At 37.4% G+C, this 21,258-nt stretch overlaps 1 protein-coding gene across 2 annotated transcripts in view; it reads right to left on the bottom strand.

The window, feature by feature from the left end:
• Positions 1-8,821: 8,821 nt before the first annotated feature.
• The window catches only part of SELENOF (selenoprotein F), a 43,696-nt gene continuing 31,259 nt past the window's right edge, over positions 8,822-21,258 (bottom strand). For both annotated transcript variants that reach the window (XM_027536653.1, XM_027536652.1), the window contains exons 4-5: positions 12,377-12,426; positions 8,822-9,683 (exon numbers count right to left, since the gene is read on the bottom strand). In XM_027536653.1, the coding sequence (XP_027392454.1) occupies positions 9,552-9,683; positions 12,377-12,426 (182 nt within the window). In that variant the 3' untranslated portion in view covers positions 8,822-9,551. The remainder of the gene's footprint in view (positions 9,684-12,376; positions 12,427-21,258) is intronic.

The following is a 21,258-nucleotide window of genomic DNA, read 5'->3' as shown; positions in this document are numbered from 1 at the left end:
TGCAAAGTTGCTTCAGTCGTGTCCAACTCTGTGTGTGACCCCATAGACGGCAGCCCACCAGGCTGTCCCATCCCTGGGATTCTCCAGGCAAGAACACTGGAGTGGGTTGCCATTTCCTCCTCCAATGCATGAAAGTGAAAAGTGAAAGTGAAGTTGCTCAGTCGTGTCCGACTCTTCGCGACCCCATGGACTGCAGCCTACCAGGCTCCTCCGTCCATGGGATTTTCCAGGCAAGAGTACTGGAGTGGGGTGCCATCGCCTTCTCTGATTTAGGGGTTAACAGGTACACAAAACACCCCGTAAATAGGTCCTAACCTCGGAGTCTTGGGCAGGAAGACCTGAGTTCTGAAAACAGCGGTCATAAAGCAGCTGTCCAGTCCAGTCCATAGGAAGGATTTTAGCCAAGATAGTTGTTTAAAATTTTTTCAGCTGTGGGTGATTTTACATGGAATATGCCTTTTCTCTTTGCCTGAGTTCTTATCACTCCTTATTAATTGTATCTGACCTTGGTATTACCTGCCTAGCCTGGCCCCTAATGCCATTTAAATTTCTAACACTGGGCAGAGAGAAGGGGCCGTGAGGGACAACTTGCAATTATTTGTGGAATAGGCAGAGGAGAAGTAACTAATGAAGGATAGAAGAGAACTAAGAAAAAGTGGTGTGTTGAAAGCAAAAGGTATTCTAAGACAGAAGTGAAATCAGTACAGAAAATTCAAACATTAATAGAATGAGAACAAAGGATTAATAATTAGATTACTGTTTGAAGTGGGGCAAAACTAGATTATGATTGGATTAAGCAATGCAAAGAATTGAACTAGGACTAGAGGCCAGTGTAGTTTTGACTAAAAAATAATTATTCAGACTTGGAATCCAGCCTTCTCATTGATACACAGCAGTCATTACCAGACTTACATTTCTAGAAAACAAAATTTCATTGCATCTTGGCTACATTGTCATACTGACTCTGTGACTGATGGAAGGACCTTAACTAAGTCATTGGGGGAAATGAAAGAGATGCCAAGAATTAAACAGGTTAATTTCTTGGCACAAGGAAGCACCTAAGGTCTTTTAGAAGCCACTAATGCATTTTACATGATTGCTTAATTTCAGGAAATCCTGACTCATTGCCCCTATAGAGTAAGACGCAAAGGCTGATCTCAATTTACAATCCTGTAAACCAGTTTTGAGTAGAACAGAAATTATTCTTGGCAGAAATATGTCTGTTTAGTGCCTATTTTGAGAATGTCTTGGTATGCGTGTGTTTTATTTTCTTTGAGAAAAAACAGACTTTATTTGGGATGTTCTGGGAATGATTAAGACTAAATGGGCAAGGGAATACCTCCTGGCTTAACATTTGAATGGGAAATGGGGATACCATCAACAAATCTATGCAGTCAGACAAATGAATCCTTGATAAATGGCCCAGATGAAGCTTGAATAAGAAAATGAGAAGTTAGAACCAGTTTGCTAAACCAGGGTGCCAGTGCTGGGTAATGTGAGAACCAGAATGCTACTAACAGTGTCACTGAAAGTTCAACCTCTTTCTGATTTAATCCTCATCATAATGTAGAGTATTCACAGTGGCTATTATTAACCGTTTCACCGATGAGAATAACATGAAAAAAAAAAATTAGATAACTGAGCCAAACTCACACAGTAGGTTAGTGAGGCAGGGCTAGATTCCAAGTAAGATCAGCGCCACTCTAGATCTCCTATTTCCTCTTCTGCCTTCCTCAGCAACTGCTCCAAACCTTCTTTACAAGTCTGTTGCTCACTGCTTTGTCTGCTCTCTACAGTCCTGATGAATGACCCTGCCCCGGCATCACTGGAAGCAGAGGTCCCTGACTGCCATCCTGTGCTCCTACCGTGTGAGCCCTGGCCATGTATGCCATCCCATTGCTTGTCCTCCAGGCTCTCCCTTCTGCTCAAAGGCATGTCTCTCTGCACATTGCCTCTCTTCATTTCACGTCTTCCCTGAAATTTCCCCCCCTGTTTATAACACACTCAAGTTTCTCTCAGTCTAAAAAAAAACTTATCCTTCAACTCTCAAATCCAATCTAGCTTCTTCCTCTCTCATTCAAATTTCTCCCAACAGTTGTCTCTATGTCCCACCTCCCAATTTCTCTTCAGCCCACTTCTCCCTTCGCTACCCTGAAATTTAGTTTCAGGCAGTGTTATGGGCTTAATGGAGTCCTTCCAATTATGATGAGATATGATGAAATCCTAGCCCTCAGTGCCTCAGAATGCAATGAGGACACAGAAGAGGCCAAGTTCTCTAATGTGCCCCCGTTCAGTTCAGTTCAGTCACTCAGTCATGTCCGACTCTCTGCGACCCCATGAATCGCAGCACGCCAGGCCTCCCTGTCCATCACCAACTCTCGGAGTTCACTCAAACTCACGTCCATCGAGTTGGTGATGCCATCCAGCCATCTCATCCTCTGTCATCCCCTTCTCCTCCTGCCCCCAATCCCTCCCAGCATCAGGGTCTTTTCCAATGAGTCAACTCTTCGCATGAGGTGGCCAAAGTACTGGAGTTTCAGCTTCAGCATCAGTCTTTCCAAAGAACACCCAGGACTGATCTCCTTTAGAATGGACTGGTGTGCCCCAGTGATCATGAAAAATCATGTGAGGCAAAATACTCAAGAGAGGGCAGAGGGGCTTTCTTCATAGAGAGCTGGCATCAGGGAACGTGAGTCTGAAGCAAATGTATCATTTATTCCAAGAGACATCACCTGAAGGGGAAACAAAAGTCAGACACTGATGGGAAAAAATGACAGGAGTAAGAGAATCCCCAGTTGTTGATTTTCCCCCTCTTGGCTTCTCACTGAAAAGCCAAGTGATTCTAGTAAGTTATACATAATGGAAACCTGAAGATGCCCCTTGCTTTGCTCTACACTGATACTCAGCTATTGAAAAGAATTCAGAAACAATACCTTCTCATTCTCAAATGTACCCACTTAAAAAAATGGAGGTATTAGATGATGTTTCTCCTAGTTTACAAATAACTCTGTAAAGTTAGGATAAAATTCCTGGCCACACTGAGGACAGATTATACCCATCCCTGTCCTAACAGGCCAGTAACTCTGTGGAGAAAGATTACACTGATTTGACAGGAAGTATTTCTTCCAGAGCAGGCTAATTTACTACTCCCTAACTTTCCCCCTTCTGTTTGCACATCAGTTACAAAACATATTTTTCCCACAATTGTTTTGCCTTTCAGAAACTTCTGTAGCAACTGACATCACTGTTTACACTCAAAAGACGATTTTCTTCTTTCTGACATCTGTTAAGTCTTTTCCTGTAAACAGTGTTAAATGATTCATTTAATCAGCTTTGATGGTATATCCTGTATACAGTCAAACATAAACACAATCTCAAGTGTTACTGCTAATGAGGAGAACACCACCACTTTGACGAAGGCCCTTTGGCTAGGTGGCTATGAAGAGGAGCCTGTCAAAATTCTGTTAAAACTGAAACACTGTCAGTCTGACAATCTCTGAACATAGGTTGTACGTGCTTAATCGCTTCAGTTGTGTCCAGACTGTAGCCTTTCAGGCTTTTCTCGCCATGGGATTTTCCTGCTAGAATACTGGAATAGGTTGCCATGCCCTCCTCCAGGGGATCTTCTTGACCCAGGGATTGAACCCGAGTTTCCTGCATTGCAGGAGGATTCTAAGCCTGTGTAGTCTAGACTTATGTTGACCCTTTCCTTGCAAATCTTTCTAAGTGAAAGTTAATCATTAATGCACAGAGAATTGCAAGAGGTATATTAGACTTCTCTAGGAAAACAGAATCAATGGAATCTTTTCCCTTCTCTATTTGTTTATACACAGATATACAAATATTTAAACCATTAAGTTTTGGGATGATTGGTAATGCAGCAGTGGAAACTAGACCAAAAGAGGTTGGCTGGGATCTGGGCTGGGCTTTGGGATAAGATCGAGCTGATTCTGAGTGGATAGGCAAGGGGTACAGCTGGATAAAGATTTCACTCTATTTGGGGAGAAACGGAAGAGTCCTGTATTGTCAGGCTACGATGAAGAGATATGAGTTTAAAGTAGATGAATTAGTCATTGTTCATAGGACTAGATTAGGCAGGAAACATTGAGATCACATCAGAGTCTGGGCTATAGGTCCAGATGTTCAAGCCAGGAAGGAAGAAATGGGGAAACACTTCAGGCCAGGAGAATAGATTTCAGAATTTGGAACGGCAGCTAAAACAGTCTTATTGAGTCATATAGGTATTTATGATGTGGGAGATCAGGTGAAACAGGAGCCACGGACATGGGTCAAAAGCTTGAATATAGGTGAAACCGGGCACAAGAACTCTGGTACTAGTTACAGTGGGGGTGGTGACAGAAAGACCGCTATGGATATGGAGTCACATAGTTTCAAGGCTGGAGCTCCATGTTCTTTCCTTGGAGCTAGAATTGCTTTAATGCTCAATTTAGAGGGGCAAGGTAGAATGCCCGGGTATGGTGTGGACTAACAGGACCCCCTATGAGTCTGTATAACTAGTGAATAGTCTAAGGATCCTTGAGTATAGATACAAATAAACATTGAAATCTCATAAAACTTAACATTTTAGCTTACAGTTGTCTTTGTTGTTCTCAAAGCAAGTTGATGAGTGATTTTAAAGCGTAAATTATACACTAGATGCTCCTAAAGAGGCTATAAGTGCAGTAGGTAAAGCACTGAAGTGTTTACATAGACATATTTTCTGAGTGTGCCCATGAGAGTTGATCTTATCGGATTTTGTCACTCCCCTGATTGAGGTGTTTTTCCTTTTCTGGTTTTATCCCAAAAGCAACTCAGAGTGCAGCTAAAGTCGTAAGACAGCACAGACCCTCCCTGCCTACCTTCCCAACCTCACTTCCTACTATCCTCCTCTCTGGACCATGAGTTTCCAGACGTACTGACTTCTTGCAGGTGTGTGGAAGTGCCTGACTTCCTCCAAAGTCTGGGTCTTGGCACATACTCTTCCCTCTAACTGAAAGGCATTTCAAAGTATTCTTTTCTTAAATAGCTTCCATTTATATTTCAGGCCTTGGTTTAAATCTCACATCCTCCAGAGGTCTCTGAACTACTCGCTTGTCTCCTTTGTAATACTGAGTAACTTTTTTCTTCATTGTTTGTACCATAATTGCAATGATATATTTGTACCTTTATTTGTTTAATGGTTGCCTCTCACACTAGAATGTGACCTCTAGTAGATATGGGAACAGTTACGTTTTTTCAGGACTCCAATTGGGGAAGAGAAAAATAAGCTAAAATCCAGTAAAGTGAGAGAAGGCACAAGAGGCAGGAAAAATTGAGAGAGAGATCTAAGGAATTAAAAGAATTTTGGTCTTTAATTCACTTTTAGTGGAGGGCACAGTGCTTATTAACACTTAATGTCCCCAGATGATAAGGGTATAAAATGAGTACCCTTAATGAGAGATGAAGACTATAGATGTGCAGTAATCAGAACTCTTGTACATTGCTGATGTACAATGTACATTTTACATTTTACAATGTAAAATGGTGTAGCCACTTTAGAAAAGTTTGGCAGTTCCTTAAAAAGGTAAACATTGACAGTATATTACCCCACTCCCAGGTTATGTATCTAAGAAAAATGAAAACATCTCCACACAAACAGTGATACATCAGTGAATAGAGCTGTTATTCATAATTGCCACAAACTGGAAACAACCCAGGTCTACCAAATAATAGATAAAACATGGTATATTCATATAAAGAACTATTATGCAGCCACAAAAAGAACCGAAGGACTGATACATGCTGTAATATGAATGAATCTTGAAGACATACTAAAGAAATCAGACACAAAAGGCACATACTGTGATTCTGTTTATACGAAATGTCCAGAATAGGCAAATTCATAGAGAAATCCAGAGACAACCTGGATAGGTGTCTAGGACTGAGGTTGTTTGGGTGTGGGATTGACTGCAGACGGGTAGAGGATTTCTTTTTTGGAGTGATGAAAATCTTCTAAATTTAGATTGTAGTGATGGCTGGATAATTCTGTAAATATACTAAAAAACCAGTGAATTGCATACTCTAAGTAGGTGAATTTTAAATATGAAATGTCTCAATAAAAATGTTAAATTGCAGTTAATCCTCATTACTCACAGTAGTTATTATGTGCTATAAAGTCACTGTAAGCACTTAACTGGTGAACACAAAACTACTGCTTTTAGGGGATACATAGGGTTAGAATCCTGGAAGCCTCTGGTCACATTTTTGCTAACTTATGGGTACATAACCTTGCTTTGTGTTTCTGTTTAAAGACACCTTATTTAAAATATATTGCTTATTTAAAATATATTGCTAACAATGAACTCATGGCCAACAGCACTGCAACTCAAGCCTGAACTTACCTAAAAAAAAAAAAAAAAAACTTAACTAAAACGAATTTTTTCCCAGAAGGCACATCGCAGCTTTCTTGCACTTATTAGGAACACTAGACAGCACTTTAGTACTGCGCTTGAGAGCCATTCTTAAGGGTGAAATCATCAACAAAAAGCCCAAAAATGCAAAATATGTAGTATTAAATCGACTGTGAAAAGGATGCTTGTTCACAGCATGAGCTGAAGCAAGGCAGAATGTCACTTTGTCTGACCTTGGCTGGGAATGTGTGCATTGGGGCACTCAGATTTTTCACTGCTTCGCACACATCCATGGCCGACTTCAAAAGCGCCAAGAGTATTGTGATTGGGTTACAATTATATTTCAATGAGCAGGTGAATTTGCAAATACGGAATTTGTGAATAAGGGTCAACTTTAGCTTAGTCTTTCTACCAAAATGGTTTTTAAAAAACATTTTGAATTTTAAGGTCTAAACTTCAGTCTTCTCATAATACTAGATAAAATGTTGTATGTATTCGTAGTCTGTTTCAAGACTAGCTAATAGGAAAGAACTAGTTTTAGAGGTCTCAGATCATTCTTAGTTTTATTCCTTTAGCATTTCTAGGTAATCATGTTTCATGCTAGATTCCTGGGTTAAAGACCAGTTTGAAGGCAAAATGAAAATGTTTATTTTAATCAGCAAAAGTCTAATTTGAATTTATCACAAACGCATGCAATCTTCTCCTAGAAAAAGTTGTCTGTCACCACAGGATGTAATTAGAATATACTTTAATTTTTAAGTAAAAGAAATACTTACCTAGTTGTGCTCATATCTGTAATTTGTACTCCTACTTTCTATATATTTGTAGACATGCTTTCACATGGTAGCTACTGCCAATTTTAATTTCCAAAGTTTTTCAGTTTTGCTTTAAAAAATATTTTATGCATTTTATTAACTTTAATTTTAGATTGGCTTTCAAGTCTCAAATCCTCTTAAAACAGGAAATGTCAGCTCTTGCTCATAGCTCCTTCTAAGAGGCTTTTGCCAAATTCAGGAATTTAGAGACACATTTTAACTGCTTTACGTTGTAAGTAACAAAATGTTGGCATGGGGAACAAATGTATAAATATCAAGTGACTATTACATATCCATATCTGTGAACTTGAATAAGCTTAATCAAATGTCAAAATTTGGCTATAAAATGGTACTATTTTGGATCAGTATTTATATACCCTCTTCTTGGTAATCAAGATTTGTTTCTTTAAAAAGGTTTTAGCTGTTGATTGGAATTGGTGAAAAAGAGTTGGAACTGGCTAATTAACTCAAACTTCCCAATTAAAATAGAGCTTGGTAGATAACACATTTATTCATCAACTTAAGAACTTAAAAGTTTTTCAAAGTTTAAGGTTCTTCAGTCTCTTTTGATCTCTAATAACAACTTGGATACAATAGAGTTTTCAGGCTTCTCAATGCCAGATAACTCATTTGACTGGCTCCTCCTGTTTCTGTGCCAACCCCAGAAGTTCTGAAGTTTCACCCTTTCTATACAGCTGTTTCTCTGTATGTGGCAGCAATTCCTCTTTTGCTGGTTTTCCTCCACTTTCCATGATTGACTTCACTTTCTTTGTGTTCTGAATAACCACCATTTGTTGTTATTTTAGTTGGTAAGTCATGTCCAACTCTTATGTGACCCCATGGACAGAAGCCCACCAGGCTCCTCTGTCCATGGGATTTCCCAGGCAACAATACTGGAGTGGGGTGCTATTTCATTCCCCAGGGCATCTTCCCGACCCAGGGATTGAACTCCCGTCTCCTGCATTGGAAGACAGATTCTTTATCACTGAGCCATCAGGGAAGCCCAATAACCACCATTAGGGATTAGTATATTATCCAGGGCCTTGTACTATCAAAGTGATGGCTCTCTCCATTACTATGGATGACCAAAAATAGACCACAGCTTGTATGCCAGGACTTACAGCATTTTTTCATTTTCCAGCTGGCTTTTAAAATGTCTTAATTAAAATGACATGTCACAAAATGCCAGTAAATATTAACAACTGACCTCTGTTAAATATTCTACAACATTTCCTGGCAGAGCTGTCTTTAAAAGAATTTCAAATACCCTTCATTAAGATAGTTTATTTATTCTAAGATTGACTTAATACAGTAAGATTTTAGACCAATTTAATTTAGTAAGAGGTGTAAATGACCTAAAGTCATTTGGACGAATGCTGGTCTTAGTGAACCATCTTTTAAGAAGTCACTTTCATCACACAAAAGACTAAGCAAAGTCATTTTTAATAGCTCATAAAAAAAGAGGTAGTATTTTAAGAGATATTCCTTATATAATAAGGTATTAATGAAAATGTGTTCATTTTAAGTGTTTTTTGGCTTGGAACAAAGGCTTATATGAAAATAAAAATGTACTGAGAAATGTGTCATTTTTTAAACAGGAAAGATTTCAAATTCAGATAGATTTTTGAAACTTTTTATTTATATTTTGGTCTTACAAATGATCATTTTTAAATTGACTTTTCCATAAGAACGTAAAGCACAAAAATTTGCTAAGTATCAGGGCCACACAAATCCTCAGGAAGGTTTTCTGTGTAGTCTTCATTAATGCAAATCTTTGTGTGAATATTTCACTCTTACTGTAGATCTTGAATCTGTTTTACAATAATGCAGCCATAAAGTCTTTATGCAGTGCATTCATTATAAACTATACATTTCTATTAAAAGGAAGGCTGGGTGTACAAAAATATGAGAGGATCTGGGGAACAGGCAATCTCTTGAGGCTCGGTATGTCTTACTTGCTTTCAAGTTTGTTGTTGTTACTTTCAAAGAGCACACAGTACACGAGGCACAATAATCATCTCCCTTATTAACCTCCCTAATTTAAAAATCTGTTGTTCATAAAACTGACCAATTATCACAAACTATCATTTGCATAATTAACCACAAGTCTATTAGAAGGCATTCTGTTACTAGTGGTATCAACAAATGATGGATGGAAACTTATAAAAAAGGGTTTTGTTAACTTCTTACCTATCATGGGCTGCGCTGCTGCTTGAACTTTTAATTAGATGTTTAATGCCTCACAGTAAAAGACTGATCAATGGAAGAAAGCAAAACTAAATTATTTTCTAGGTGCTATAGTGTTTCATTGAACAAGGTAACAGAAAGATAGGACAAAATTTAAGATTTATATGCGTTCCAACTTTTCACTCAGGAATTCTTCTACACTGTCTGTGTTCCATTTGAGGATGCTTAGTTCTTCAGCAATGTTCCCACTGTCGTCCAAAAGCTTTAGCACAGGGTCTGAACCGCGAACATACTACAAAAAAGAGGAATATAATTTTCTGCTTAGAAGTCGTCTTCTTAAGCTTCAACCAAAATCCAAACCAATTCAATCTAGCTTAACTAAATTTAATAATAATAAGCTTTTAAAGTCTTTTAGGATTTCATAAAAAATAGGGGGAAAAAAACCACACTTTACTTTTGAAGAGAAACACTTGCTGTGGATCAAGACAGTTTTACTTGGGGTTTAAGCTTACTTTTGAATATAACAAGTGTTTATTGCATACATGAAGAGAATGATAGTTAAGAGCGATGTTAAAAAAGACTGTGCCTACCAATTATCAGATAATTCTACACTGGACTTTCATTCGATTTCTTAAACCAGAGAAAATTAATTTTGTTGTAAATAGTTTATAATCTGGTTGGATTCCTAAAACTTCAGACCTAAGTAGCAGGGTCCAATATTTCGCCTGAAGGCTCTGAGGAATTCTTACTCTGGGTAAATGGGATAACAAACATGATCCCATTCATTAAGTGATCAATCTTCAATGCTAAATTAAGGACCACATAACTAGAATGTAGCAGTGATGATAAAGGGAGCTCTGAGAACTTCTTTTAGCAATTATGCTTCAGTTTTTCTAGGTTTTCTAGGGTTGTGAACTCGGGAGATGAAGACAAGCTCTGATGTGATTATTAGCATTGGGTATATTCTCAACCCATTTGTGGCCCTCTAAGCTAATGAAGCAATAACATTACTACTAAAATCTTTTGGATCAGAATATCTATATAAACTGTGCTTAAAAACTTCATTTTTTAATTAAAAAAAAACTCAGTCACAAAATTAGAAACTACATAGAACACAGCTGCAAAAATATTCAAATATTAAATCAAACCCAACAATGTATAAAGAATCATATACCATGACCAATTTGGATTTGCTCCAAGTATACAAAGCTGGTGCAATATTTGAAAATGAATTAATGTAATCCATTATTACCAACAGGCTAAACAAGAAATCTTGTATCAACAAATGCAGAGAAAGCATCCTGTCACATGCTACAAAATGGATGAACCTCAAAGACATCACGCTAAAGTGAAATAAGCCAGTCATGAAAGGATATGAAGTATCTAAAGCAGTCAAAATCATAGAAACAAAGTTGGTTGCCATGGGTGGGAGACAGGAGAGAGGGGAATTAGTATTTAATGGATATAGAGTTTCAGTTTTGCAAGATGAAAAAATTCTAGATCTACTGCACAACAGTGTGAATATATTTAACACTACTGAACTGTGCTCTTAACATTGAACTTACCATCCTAACTGCTTTTAAGTTTTAAATTTTTGACTGCACAGCATGTGGGATCTCAGTTCCCTGACCAGAGACGAAACCTGTGTCCCCATGGGGTCTTAAGTGCTGGACCACTAGGGAAATTTCTTAAAAAATTTTTTTAACCGTAATTAAAATTTTAAACAGTGAGCAAAAGATCTTAGATTCACCACAAAAGATATACAGATGGCAAATAAGCATGTGAAATGATGCTCAATTAAGAAAATGCAAATGAAAATGAGATAACAACACACTTATTAGAATGGCTAAAATTCAAACACTGACAATAACTAATTTTGATGAATGTGGATCAACAGGAACTCCCATCTATTATTAAGGGACTGCAGCATATAGCTACTTCGGAAAACAGTTTAGCTTTGTAAGAAGTGCCCAACAGTCTTACTATATGATTCAGTAATTGTGCTTCTAGGATAAGATAAACTTGCTGCTGCTGCTAAGTCACTTCAGTCGTGTCCAACTCTGTGTGACCCCATAGACGGCAGCCCACCAGGCTCCCCCTGTCCCTGGGATTCTCCAGGCAAGAACACTGGAGTGGGTTGCCATTTCCTTCTCCAATGCATGAAAGTGAAAAGTGAAAGGAAAGTCGCTCAGTCATGTCCGACTCTTCACGACCCCATGGACTGCAGCCCACCAGGCTCCTCCGTCCATGGGACTTTCCAGGCAAGAATACTGGAGTGGGGTGCCACTGCCTTCTCCAAAGATAAACTTATGTCTACATAAAAATGTACACAGCACTGTTACTTGTAATTGCTAAAAACTGGAAGTGACCACCATGCCCTTCCACAGGTGAACAGAAAAACAAACCATGATATAACAGAATATTGTTCATATTATTCAGCATTAGAAAGAAATGAGCTATTCAGCTACAGAAAAGACACAAAGGAAATGTAAATGTATATCAAGTTAAATCTGAAATCTGAAAAAACTATCTACTATATAATTCCAACTATATGATAACCTGGAAGAGCCAAGACTATAGAGACAGTAAAAAGGTCAGTGGTTGCCCAGTGTTTGGCAGGGGTGGGGTGTGGAGCACCGGGGAGTTTTGGGAACAGTGAAACTTCTGTATGATACTATAATGGTGGATATATGACATTATGCATTTGGTAAAACTCCTAGAACTGGACAAAGAATAAGTCCTAATGCAAACTATGAAATTCACTTAATAATGTATTAATATTGGTTCATCTGCAAATGTACATCAATGTAGGATGTTAATAAGGTAACTGGACGATGGAGATGGGAGTATATGAAAACTCTAGAATCAATTTTTCTATAAACCTAAAATTGTTCTAAAAAATAAAAGTTAATTTAAAATATAAATAATTTTTAAATTAAAAAAAAAAAAAGCTGGAAAAAAAGGATCACATTAAAATTACATTACCTTGATTTGTAGTCCTTTGAATAGCTTGGGTTTATCACTCCTGACGAAAGCTTTAAAGAAAAGAAAAATAGATTCAAATTGTCACTTCCAGATATAAGCGACTATAAAGATCAATACAGAAAGGAAAAATAAATACAACAAATAAAAAAATTAGATTCTTTTCTATATGGGAAAACCAAGGAAGTTAAAACACCTATAAGTAGAAAGATATCCCATATTGGAAAGACTAAATATTTTAAGATGTCATTTCAAGTTAATAAAAACCCCAAATTACAATAGGATTTTAAGGGCTTGACAAAATGACAACAAAACTCTGTAAGAGTATAAGAGTATATAAGAGTAAATGTTTGAGAATAGAGCAGTTTAAAAAAAGTAAAATATGGGAGAATTTGTTCAACTGTTATTTAATATACTATGTGATACTTATTATCAGAATGGATAAGACAAAGGAACAGATTAGGAAATCTAGAGAGTTCAAAACACCTCTATTTTTTTATATGGTAAAGCTATCAAGCCAGAGAGAGAGAAAGAAAAAGATTATGTATGCATGTGTCTGGGAGTGTGTATGTGTGTATTATGCAATAAATACTTTTGAATATCTATTGTATACCAGACAGCAGAGATAAAGCTATACAAAACAGACAGGACTCCTGCTCTTATGGAGTTTATAGTCTGGTGGGGAAGAAAGATGCTAAACAAGTAATCATTCAACTGATAATCTGAATTGTGATAAGTGTTTAAAAAAAAGATTTGGATTATTACCATGACATTTAACACAGACAACCTGGATAAATAAAATAAAAATTTCCTACATATGATTCTAAAGAAAATGATTTATAAATGTGCCTCTATAAAAACGCAAACACAGTATAGCAAAACACCACTAGAAACAAAGTTAAAGTAAAAATGACAAATTGGGGAAAATTATTTCTAACAGTATATAAGAGGGCTCCTATTAATAATAATAAAAAATACTAGGTACTAGAATGAACTAAGGACAGGAACATGTAATATACAAATACACTAGTGGTCACTAAACATTTGAAATAAATGTTCAACCTCAGAAAATAATCCAAGAACTGTCAAAACAATGAGGTAACCTTATTTGGAGTGGCAAAAATTAAAAAGAATAGTTAAGGTTAGAGAGGGGGTAGAGAACATTTTGCTGAGGGTTAGCTGTGGGAGAAATATAAATGGACACATCCTTCCTGAAGGATTTTTAGCAAAAAGAACCAATGTCTTAAAAATGTGCACACTCTTTAGACCTGCAAGTATCTTTCTCAGAATTTCTTTATTCTGAGGAAACAATGACACTATATAAGGCAAACACAGATACAAGGTCCTGCTAACCAAGTCTGGATCTGAAAATAATCTAAGTGTGTAAAAGGCTATTGCTTAAATAAATTAACATGGACCTCACTCACATGTATGTGTGTTTCATACACACCCAATCATTTAAAAATTGTATTAATCTATATTTAGTGATATAGACACAAATGCATATAAAGGTTTAGAGATCAGTTTGTTTTCCATGGTTATTAAAAAAAGATACATTGTTTTTATATATTTACATTAATGTATTTATATATTTATCTGTAAATATATATTTGCAAAGGAAAAAGGTTGGAAGCATTCAACGAAATTTAAAAAAAAAGATTAAGTGAGAAAATATAAAATACTTAGCAGAATACACCTAATAGTTCAAAACAATAACTATTATTTTAATAGGAGTTATATCTGGAGCACAGGGTTTGGGGAAGTTTTAAATAAATATCTTCCTTTTTGGGTTACTATTGATCTATATTTTACCAAGTCTTTAGTAATGATCATATCTTAACTGTCCAAGTTAGAAAATTTTACAATATATTAAAAAAATATACAAGTAACATGTTTCATTTAGATATAAGACAGTTCTTAATACCAGTTCTATAATCATTTGCATTAGTTTCCAATTAGATTTTATAGTGACAGGCATGCTTTTGAGAACTTATCTTTTCTTTTTTTTAACTTATTTGGCTGCACTGGGTCTTAGTTGTGGCACGTGGGATCTAGTTTCCCGACCAGGGATCAAATCTGGGCCCCCTGAACTGGGAGTGCAGTTAGCCACTGGAGCGCCAGCGAAGTCCTGAGAACTTATTTTTTAAACTAAGAATCAACTAGCAATAGAACTGTAGACATGTTTCACTATGAAGATCTTTATATATGTGCATCTAGGACAACCAAACAAAAATTAATAAATACTTTTTCTTTTCAAGGTTTTGCAGAACTGTTGGAAGAGATTTAGATATCCCATCTGAATTTCCCCCACTATATTTAGTTCAAAATAAAATTGATTCTACTATTCTGGCTTATTAGAATGTCTTCTCTATTACCTTCATCCTTTCAGATTTGTCCAAATACTCCTGAGTTCCCAAATGAAAATGAGCTTGTGATATCCTGTGGGTTTTATACCATTCCTTTGGCAAATGCTATAATGCACACCTGTGCAAAGCATCATTTAACACAGTTTGTTTACAACTACAAAAAAAATATCTCTAGAGAAAAGAACTACTCTTAAATATTTTTTCGTATTTATAACAAAAGCTATAACTTTGTCTTTCAGAAGATTTTTAACAGGCTGGAATGAGGAATACATTTAAAAGAAATATTAAGATGAGTCACTTAATGACTCATGGAGAGTGAAATAATGACTATCTTCATCTGTTCTTTTCTCTTCTCTCTGCTATGTATAAATCCACAAGCTCCTAATTTTGAATGAAGGAAACATCCATTAAATACACTGTAGTGGCAAAACACATTTTATAGGCGGTAAACTAAACTTTTAAAAGATATTTGAATATTTACTATATACACACAGCACTAGGATCGACTATATGAGAATATGAGACTTGCAAAAAAACATCCCAGAGTAACTTATTTTTCTACTTTACTTTCTGCTGTTTTATTTTTTTAAATCTTTTTTCTTTTATTTTTTTTTGGCTGCACTGGGTCTTTGCCGCTGTGTGCAGGCTTTCTCTAGCTGTGGAGAGCAGGGGCTCCTCTCTCCCTGTGGTGTGCGGGTTTCACATAGCTGTGGCTGCTCTTGTTGTGGGGCAAAAGCCCTTGGTGCACATCAGTAGCTGCGGCGTGTGGGCTCAGCAGTTGCTGTGCTTGGGCTCAGTAGCTGGGGCACACAGCCTTAGTTGGCCCTGCAGCATGTAGGATCTTCCCAGACCAGGGACTGAACTGGTTTCCCCTGCACTGCACATTCATTCTTAACTACTGCATCACCAGGGAAGCCTCTGCTGTTCTAAAAATAACTAACTAAATGATATCAGCCTGAAGATTCCTAGAGATTAATTCAGCCACTATTTCAAGGAAATGTTCTTATGCCATTTAACTATTTGTCAATTACCAAGGCAGATTTGTAAATAACAATTTAAAGTGATCAAATATACAGAAATGATTAGAAAACAGGTTAAATGATTCAGTTTCGTTAAGATTCTTATCAGCATGGCATTTGTGCAGCTGCCTAGAAGTCAGGGTAAATATTTGCTATATACACTGCTTACAAAGTCATAGGACTCTTCTTATAATTCAGAAGCTCTTCAAAGTTAACTGAAGAGTATTAAAAAATAAAAATCTATCTTCCAAAAGAGGATAAGTGGGGATGAGGGGTAATAGGAAGGATATGTCTAGAAATAAAAAAAAGTTTGAACTATTATTTTCAAAATCATAAACAAGTGAAAATATAGAAGCAAAATATACTTTGCTAGATATAATGATGTATCTTTGATCACATTAGAAGCAGTCATACAATGTACTCTATTGGTTTAAAGATTTAATAAATAAAGGCTTGCTGCTGCTGCTGCTAAGTTGCTTCAGTAGTGTCCGACTGTGTGATCCCATAGACGGCAGCCCACCAGGCTTCGCCATCCCTGGGATTCTCCAGGCAAAAACACTGGATTCGGTTGCCATTTCCTCCTCCAATGCATGAAAGTGAAAAGTGAAAGTGAAGTTGCTCAGTCGGGTCCAACCCTTCGTGACCCCATGGACTGCAGCCTACCAGGCTCCTCCATCCATGGGATTCTCCAGGCAAGAGTACTGGAGTGGGGTGCCTTTGCCTTCTCCGAAATAAAGGCTTAGAGCAGGTACAATTAAGATTTGTGAAGTGCCAATACAAAGTTACATGGAATGATAATTAGGTATTTTACTGTTGATTAGAAATAAGTACATTTGAATCAGTATATATTCTAAATAAAAAGGTCATATCATATCCAGAAGCAAGAATACAAAGAGAAGAGCACCAGCAACAACAACAAGAGAACTGAATTCTCAACTGTGCTCAATAAAAACTACTGGGAATCCATATATTTCTAAAATAAGAACATGTACTATTGTATACAAACTATCTGGAGTTTGTATCATGACTTATTTTGGTCCTTCCAACAAGACAATTTAAAAGCATTTAAAAACATTCAGAGAATGGCAACTTAAATAAAATAATCTGAGAAGACTGGAGGTACAATAACGAAGACAAGACAGACTAAAAAGATTATCACTTTTCAGATCAGAATAAAAAAGTCAGAAAAGGACTACTGAAGACTATATATTCATAAAAGGTATATAACCAATGTAAACATAGGCTTTTAACCAGATTCCCATTTGTCAAAAGTGGAACCTCCCTTGAAATGGATAACTTTAGTAAATACACTCATTCATTCAATATGTATCTGAATTCCTCTTAATATGAGGTACAGTGTTAGGATGACTGGGAGTATATTAGTGATAAAAAATTTAAAAATTGAACTTTAAGGAGTTCCTCCAGAAAAACCTCTATTTCTGCTTCATCAGATCAGATCAGTCGCTCAGTCGTGTCCGACTCTTTGCGACCCCATGAATCGCAGCACGCCAGGCCTCCCTGTCCATCACCAACTCCCGGAGTTCACCCAGACCCACGTCCATCGAGTCAGTGATGCCATCCAGCCATCTCATCCTCTGTCGTCCCCTTCTCCTCCTGCCCCCAATCCCTCCCAGCATCAGAGTCTTTTCCAATGAGTCAACTCTTCGCATGAGGTGGCCAAAGTACTGGAGTTTCAGCTTTAGCATCATTCTTTCCAAAGAAATCCCAGGGCTGATCTTCAGAATGGACTGGTTGGATCTCCTTGCAGTCCAAGGGACTCTCAAGAGTCTTCTCCAACACCACAGTTCAAAAGCATCAATTCTTTGGTGCTCAGCCTTCATCATACACTATGCTTAAAGCCTAGCGTGGATCACAACAAACTGAAAAATTCTTAGAGATGGGAATACCAGACCAACGTATTTTGCCTAGAGAAATACCAACAACCTCAGATATGCAGATGATACCACTCTAATGGCAGAAACTGAAGAGGAATTAAAGAGCCTCTTGATGATGGTGAAATAGAAGAGCAGAAAAGCTGGCTTGAAATTCAACATTCAAAAAATGAAGATCATGGCATCTGGTCCCATCATTTCAAGGCAAACAGAAGGAGAAAAAGTGGAAGCACCGATGGATTCTATTTTCTTGGGCTCCAAAATCACTGTGGACAGTGACTGAGGCCATGAAATCCAAAGATGCTTGATCCTTGGAAGGGAAGCTATGACAAACCTAGATAGTGTAATAAAAAGTACAGACATCAGTTTGCTGACAAAGGTCCATATAGTCAAAGCTATGGCTTTTCCAGTAATTGTGTACAGATGTGAGAGTTGGACCATAAAGAAGGCTGAGTGTTGAAAAATTGATACTTTTGAATTGTGGTGCTGGAGAAGACTCTTGAGAGTACCCTGGACTGCAAGGAGATCAAACCAGTCAAATCTAAAGGAAATCAACCCTGAACATTCACTGGAAGGACTGTTGCTGAAGCTGAGGCTCCAATACTTTGGCCACCTGATGTGAATAGCCAACTCACTAGACAGCTCCTGATGCTGGAAAAGATTGAAGGCAAAAGGAGAAGGGGGCGGCAGAGGATGAGATGGCTAGATAGCATCACCGACTCAATGGACATGAATCTGAGCAAACTCTGGGAGACAGTGGAAGATAGAGGAGCTGCAGTCCATGGGGTTGCAGAGTCAAACATGACTTAGCGATTGAACAACAAAGTTTGCTAGAGGCAGAAGATCAGTAAAGCAAATACATACATTAAAATATTATGCAGGAAATGCTATGGAACACAATGCGGAGAGTGAAAAATTCTGTGCAAAAGTAATCCCCAAATGTTTGAATTGACTTTTGAATGAATAGGGGTTCATCACAAGAATGGGCAAAAAGCATAAGTCAGGAAGAACATGCAGTGTGTGCAAAGACTTAGAGGTCAGAGTTCAGAGAACTGCAAGAGTTCTGCATATAAACTAAAGACATAAACCTAGAAAAGAGAGTCCATGTCATGATAGGTCTTGTTTATGATGCTGAGTTTGACATTTATTCTCTATGTTATGGGGAACCACAGAGAATTTTAAATAAGAGGTTCACATAATCAAATCTGTCTTCTGGAAAAGGTCTTTTTGGTAGTTGTGTAGGAGAGATAATAGAAGAAAAGGGAAGAAAACAGGTAGGTCAGATAACGAGTAACTAATTCTTTCAGATAAAGATGCTAAAGGCTGATTAAAATCACAGAATAGGCCAAAGGAGTAAGATATAAAGATATGAAATAAGTTATTAAGGAGGAGGAAGAGACACAACTTGGTGACTAGCTGGGTAAAAAGTATGCAAGTGTTAATCATGCGTCTCGGGTTTCATGCTAATACTTTTGCTTGATGATACTGCCATTTGTGGAAATAGTGAAGAAGACAGTGTAGTTTTAGAGAAGAGGATTAATTTAATTTTTGAATGTTCTGGGTTTAAGGCCTCTCTACTAAAAATATAAAAAGGCAAAATGACTGTCTGAGGAGGCCTTACAAATAGCTGAGAAAAGAAGAGAAGCAAAAGGCAAAGGAGAAAAAGAAAGATACATCCATCTAAATGCAGAGTTCCAAAGAATAGCAAGGAGAGATAAGAAAGCCTTCCTCAGTAAACAATGTGGAAAAGACTAGGGATCTCTTTAAGAAAATTAGAGATACCAAGGAAACATTTCATGCAAGGATGGGCACAATAAAGGACAGAAATGGTATGGATCTAACAGAAGCAGAAGATATTAAGAAGAGGTGGCAAGAATACACAGAAGAGCTACAGAAAAAAGATCTTAACAACCCAGATAACCACAATAGTGTGATCACTCATCTAGTGCCAGACATCTTGGAGTGTGAAGTCAAGTGGGCCTTAGGAAGCATCACTAGGAACAAAGCTAGCGGAGGTGATGGAATTCCCGCTGATCTATTTCAAATACTAAAAAATGATTCTGTGAAAGTGCTGTATTCAATATGCCGGCAAATATGGAAAACTCAGCAGTGGCCACAGGACTGGAAAAAGTCAGTTTTCTTTTTTTTTGATGTACTTACTGCATTTTTTATTTTTATTTTATTTTTAAACTTTACATAATTGTATTAGTTTTGCCAAATATCAAAATGAATCTGCCACAGGTATACCTGTGTTCCCCATCCTGAACCCTCCTCCCTCCTCCCTCCCCATACCATCCCTCTGGGTCGTCCCAGTGCACTAGCCTCAAGCATCCAGTATCGTGCATCGAACCTGGACTGGCATCTCATTTCATACATGATATTTTACATATTTCAATGCCATTCTCCCAAATCTTCCCACCCTCTCCCTCTCCCACAGAGTCCATAAGACTGTTCTATACATCAGTGTCTCTTTTGCTGTCTTGTACACAGGGTTATTGTTACCATCTTTCTAAATTCCATATATATGCGTTAGTATACTGTATTGGTGTTTTTCCTTCTGGCTTACTTCACTCTGTATAATAGGCTCCAGTTTCATCCACCTCATTAGAACTGATTCAAATGTATTCTTTTTAATGGCTGAGTAATACTCCATTGTGTATATGTACCACAGCTTTCTTATCCATTCGTCTGCTGATGGACATCTAGGTTGCTTCCATGTCCTGGCTATTATAAACAGTGCTGCGATGAACACTGGGGTACACGTGTCTCTTTCCCTTCTGGTTTCCTCAGTGTGTATGCCCAGCAGGGGGATTGCTGGATCATAAGGCAGTTCTATTTCCAGTTTTTTAAGGAATCTCCACACTGTTCTCCATAGTGGCTGTACTAGTTTGCATTCCCACCAACAGTGTAAGAGGGTTCCCTTTTCTCCACACCCTCTCCAGCATTGATTATTTGTAGACTTTTGGATCGCAGCCATTCTGACTGGTGTGAAATGGTACCTCACAGTGGTTTTGATTTGCATTTCTCTGATAATGAGTGATGTTGAGCATCTTTCATGTGTTTGTTAGCCATCTGTATGTCTTCTTTGGAGAAATGTCTATTTAGTTCTTTGGCCCATTTTTTGATTGGGTCATTTATTTTTCTGGAGTTGAGCTGTAGGAGTTGCTTTTATATTTTTGAGATTAGTTGTTTGTCAGTTGCTTCATTTGCTATTATTTTCTCCCATTCTGAAGGCTGTCTTTTAACCTTGCTGATAGTTTCCTTTGATGTGCAGAAGCTTTTAAGGTTAATTAGGTCCCATTTGTTTATTTTTGCTTTTATTTCCAATATTCTGGGAGGTGGGTCATAGAGGATCCTGCTGTGATGTACGTCAGAGAGTGTTTTGCCTATGTTCTCCTCTAGGAGTTTTATAGTTTCTGGTCTTACGTTTAGATCTTTAATCCATTTTGAGTTTATTTTTGTGTATGGTGTTAGAAAGTGTTCTGGTTTCATTCTTTTACAAGTGGTTGACCAGATTTCCCAGCACCACTTGTTAAAGAGATTGTCTTTAATCCATTGTATATTCTTGCCTCCTTTGTCAAAGATAAGGTGTCCATATGTGCGTGGAT

Source organism: Bos indicus x Bos taurus, chromosome 3 (genome assembly GCF_003369695.1).
Source record: "Bos indicus x Bos taurus breed Angus x Brahman F1 hybrid chromosome 3, Bos_hybrid_MaternalHap_v2.0, whole genome shotgun sequence".
Taxonomy (NCBI): Eukaryota; Metazoa; Chordata; class Mammalia; order Artiodactyla; family Bovidae; genus Bos; species Bos indicus x Bos taurus.
This window is presented reverse-complemented; position numbering and strand designations above follow the sequence as displayed.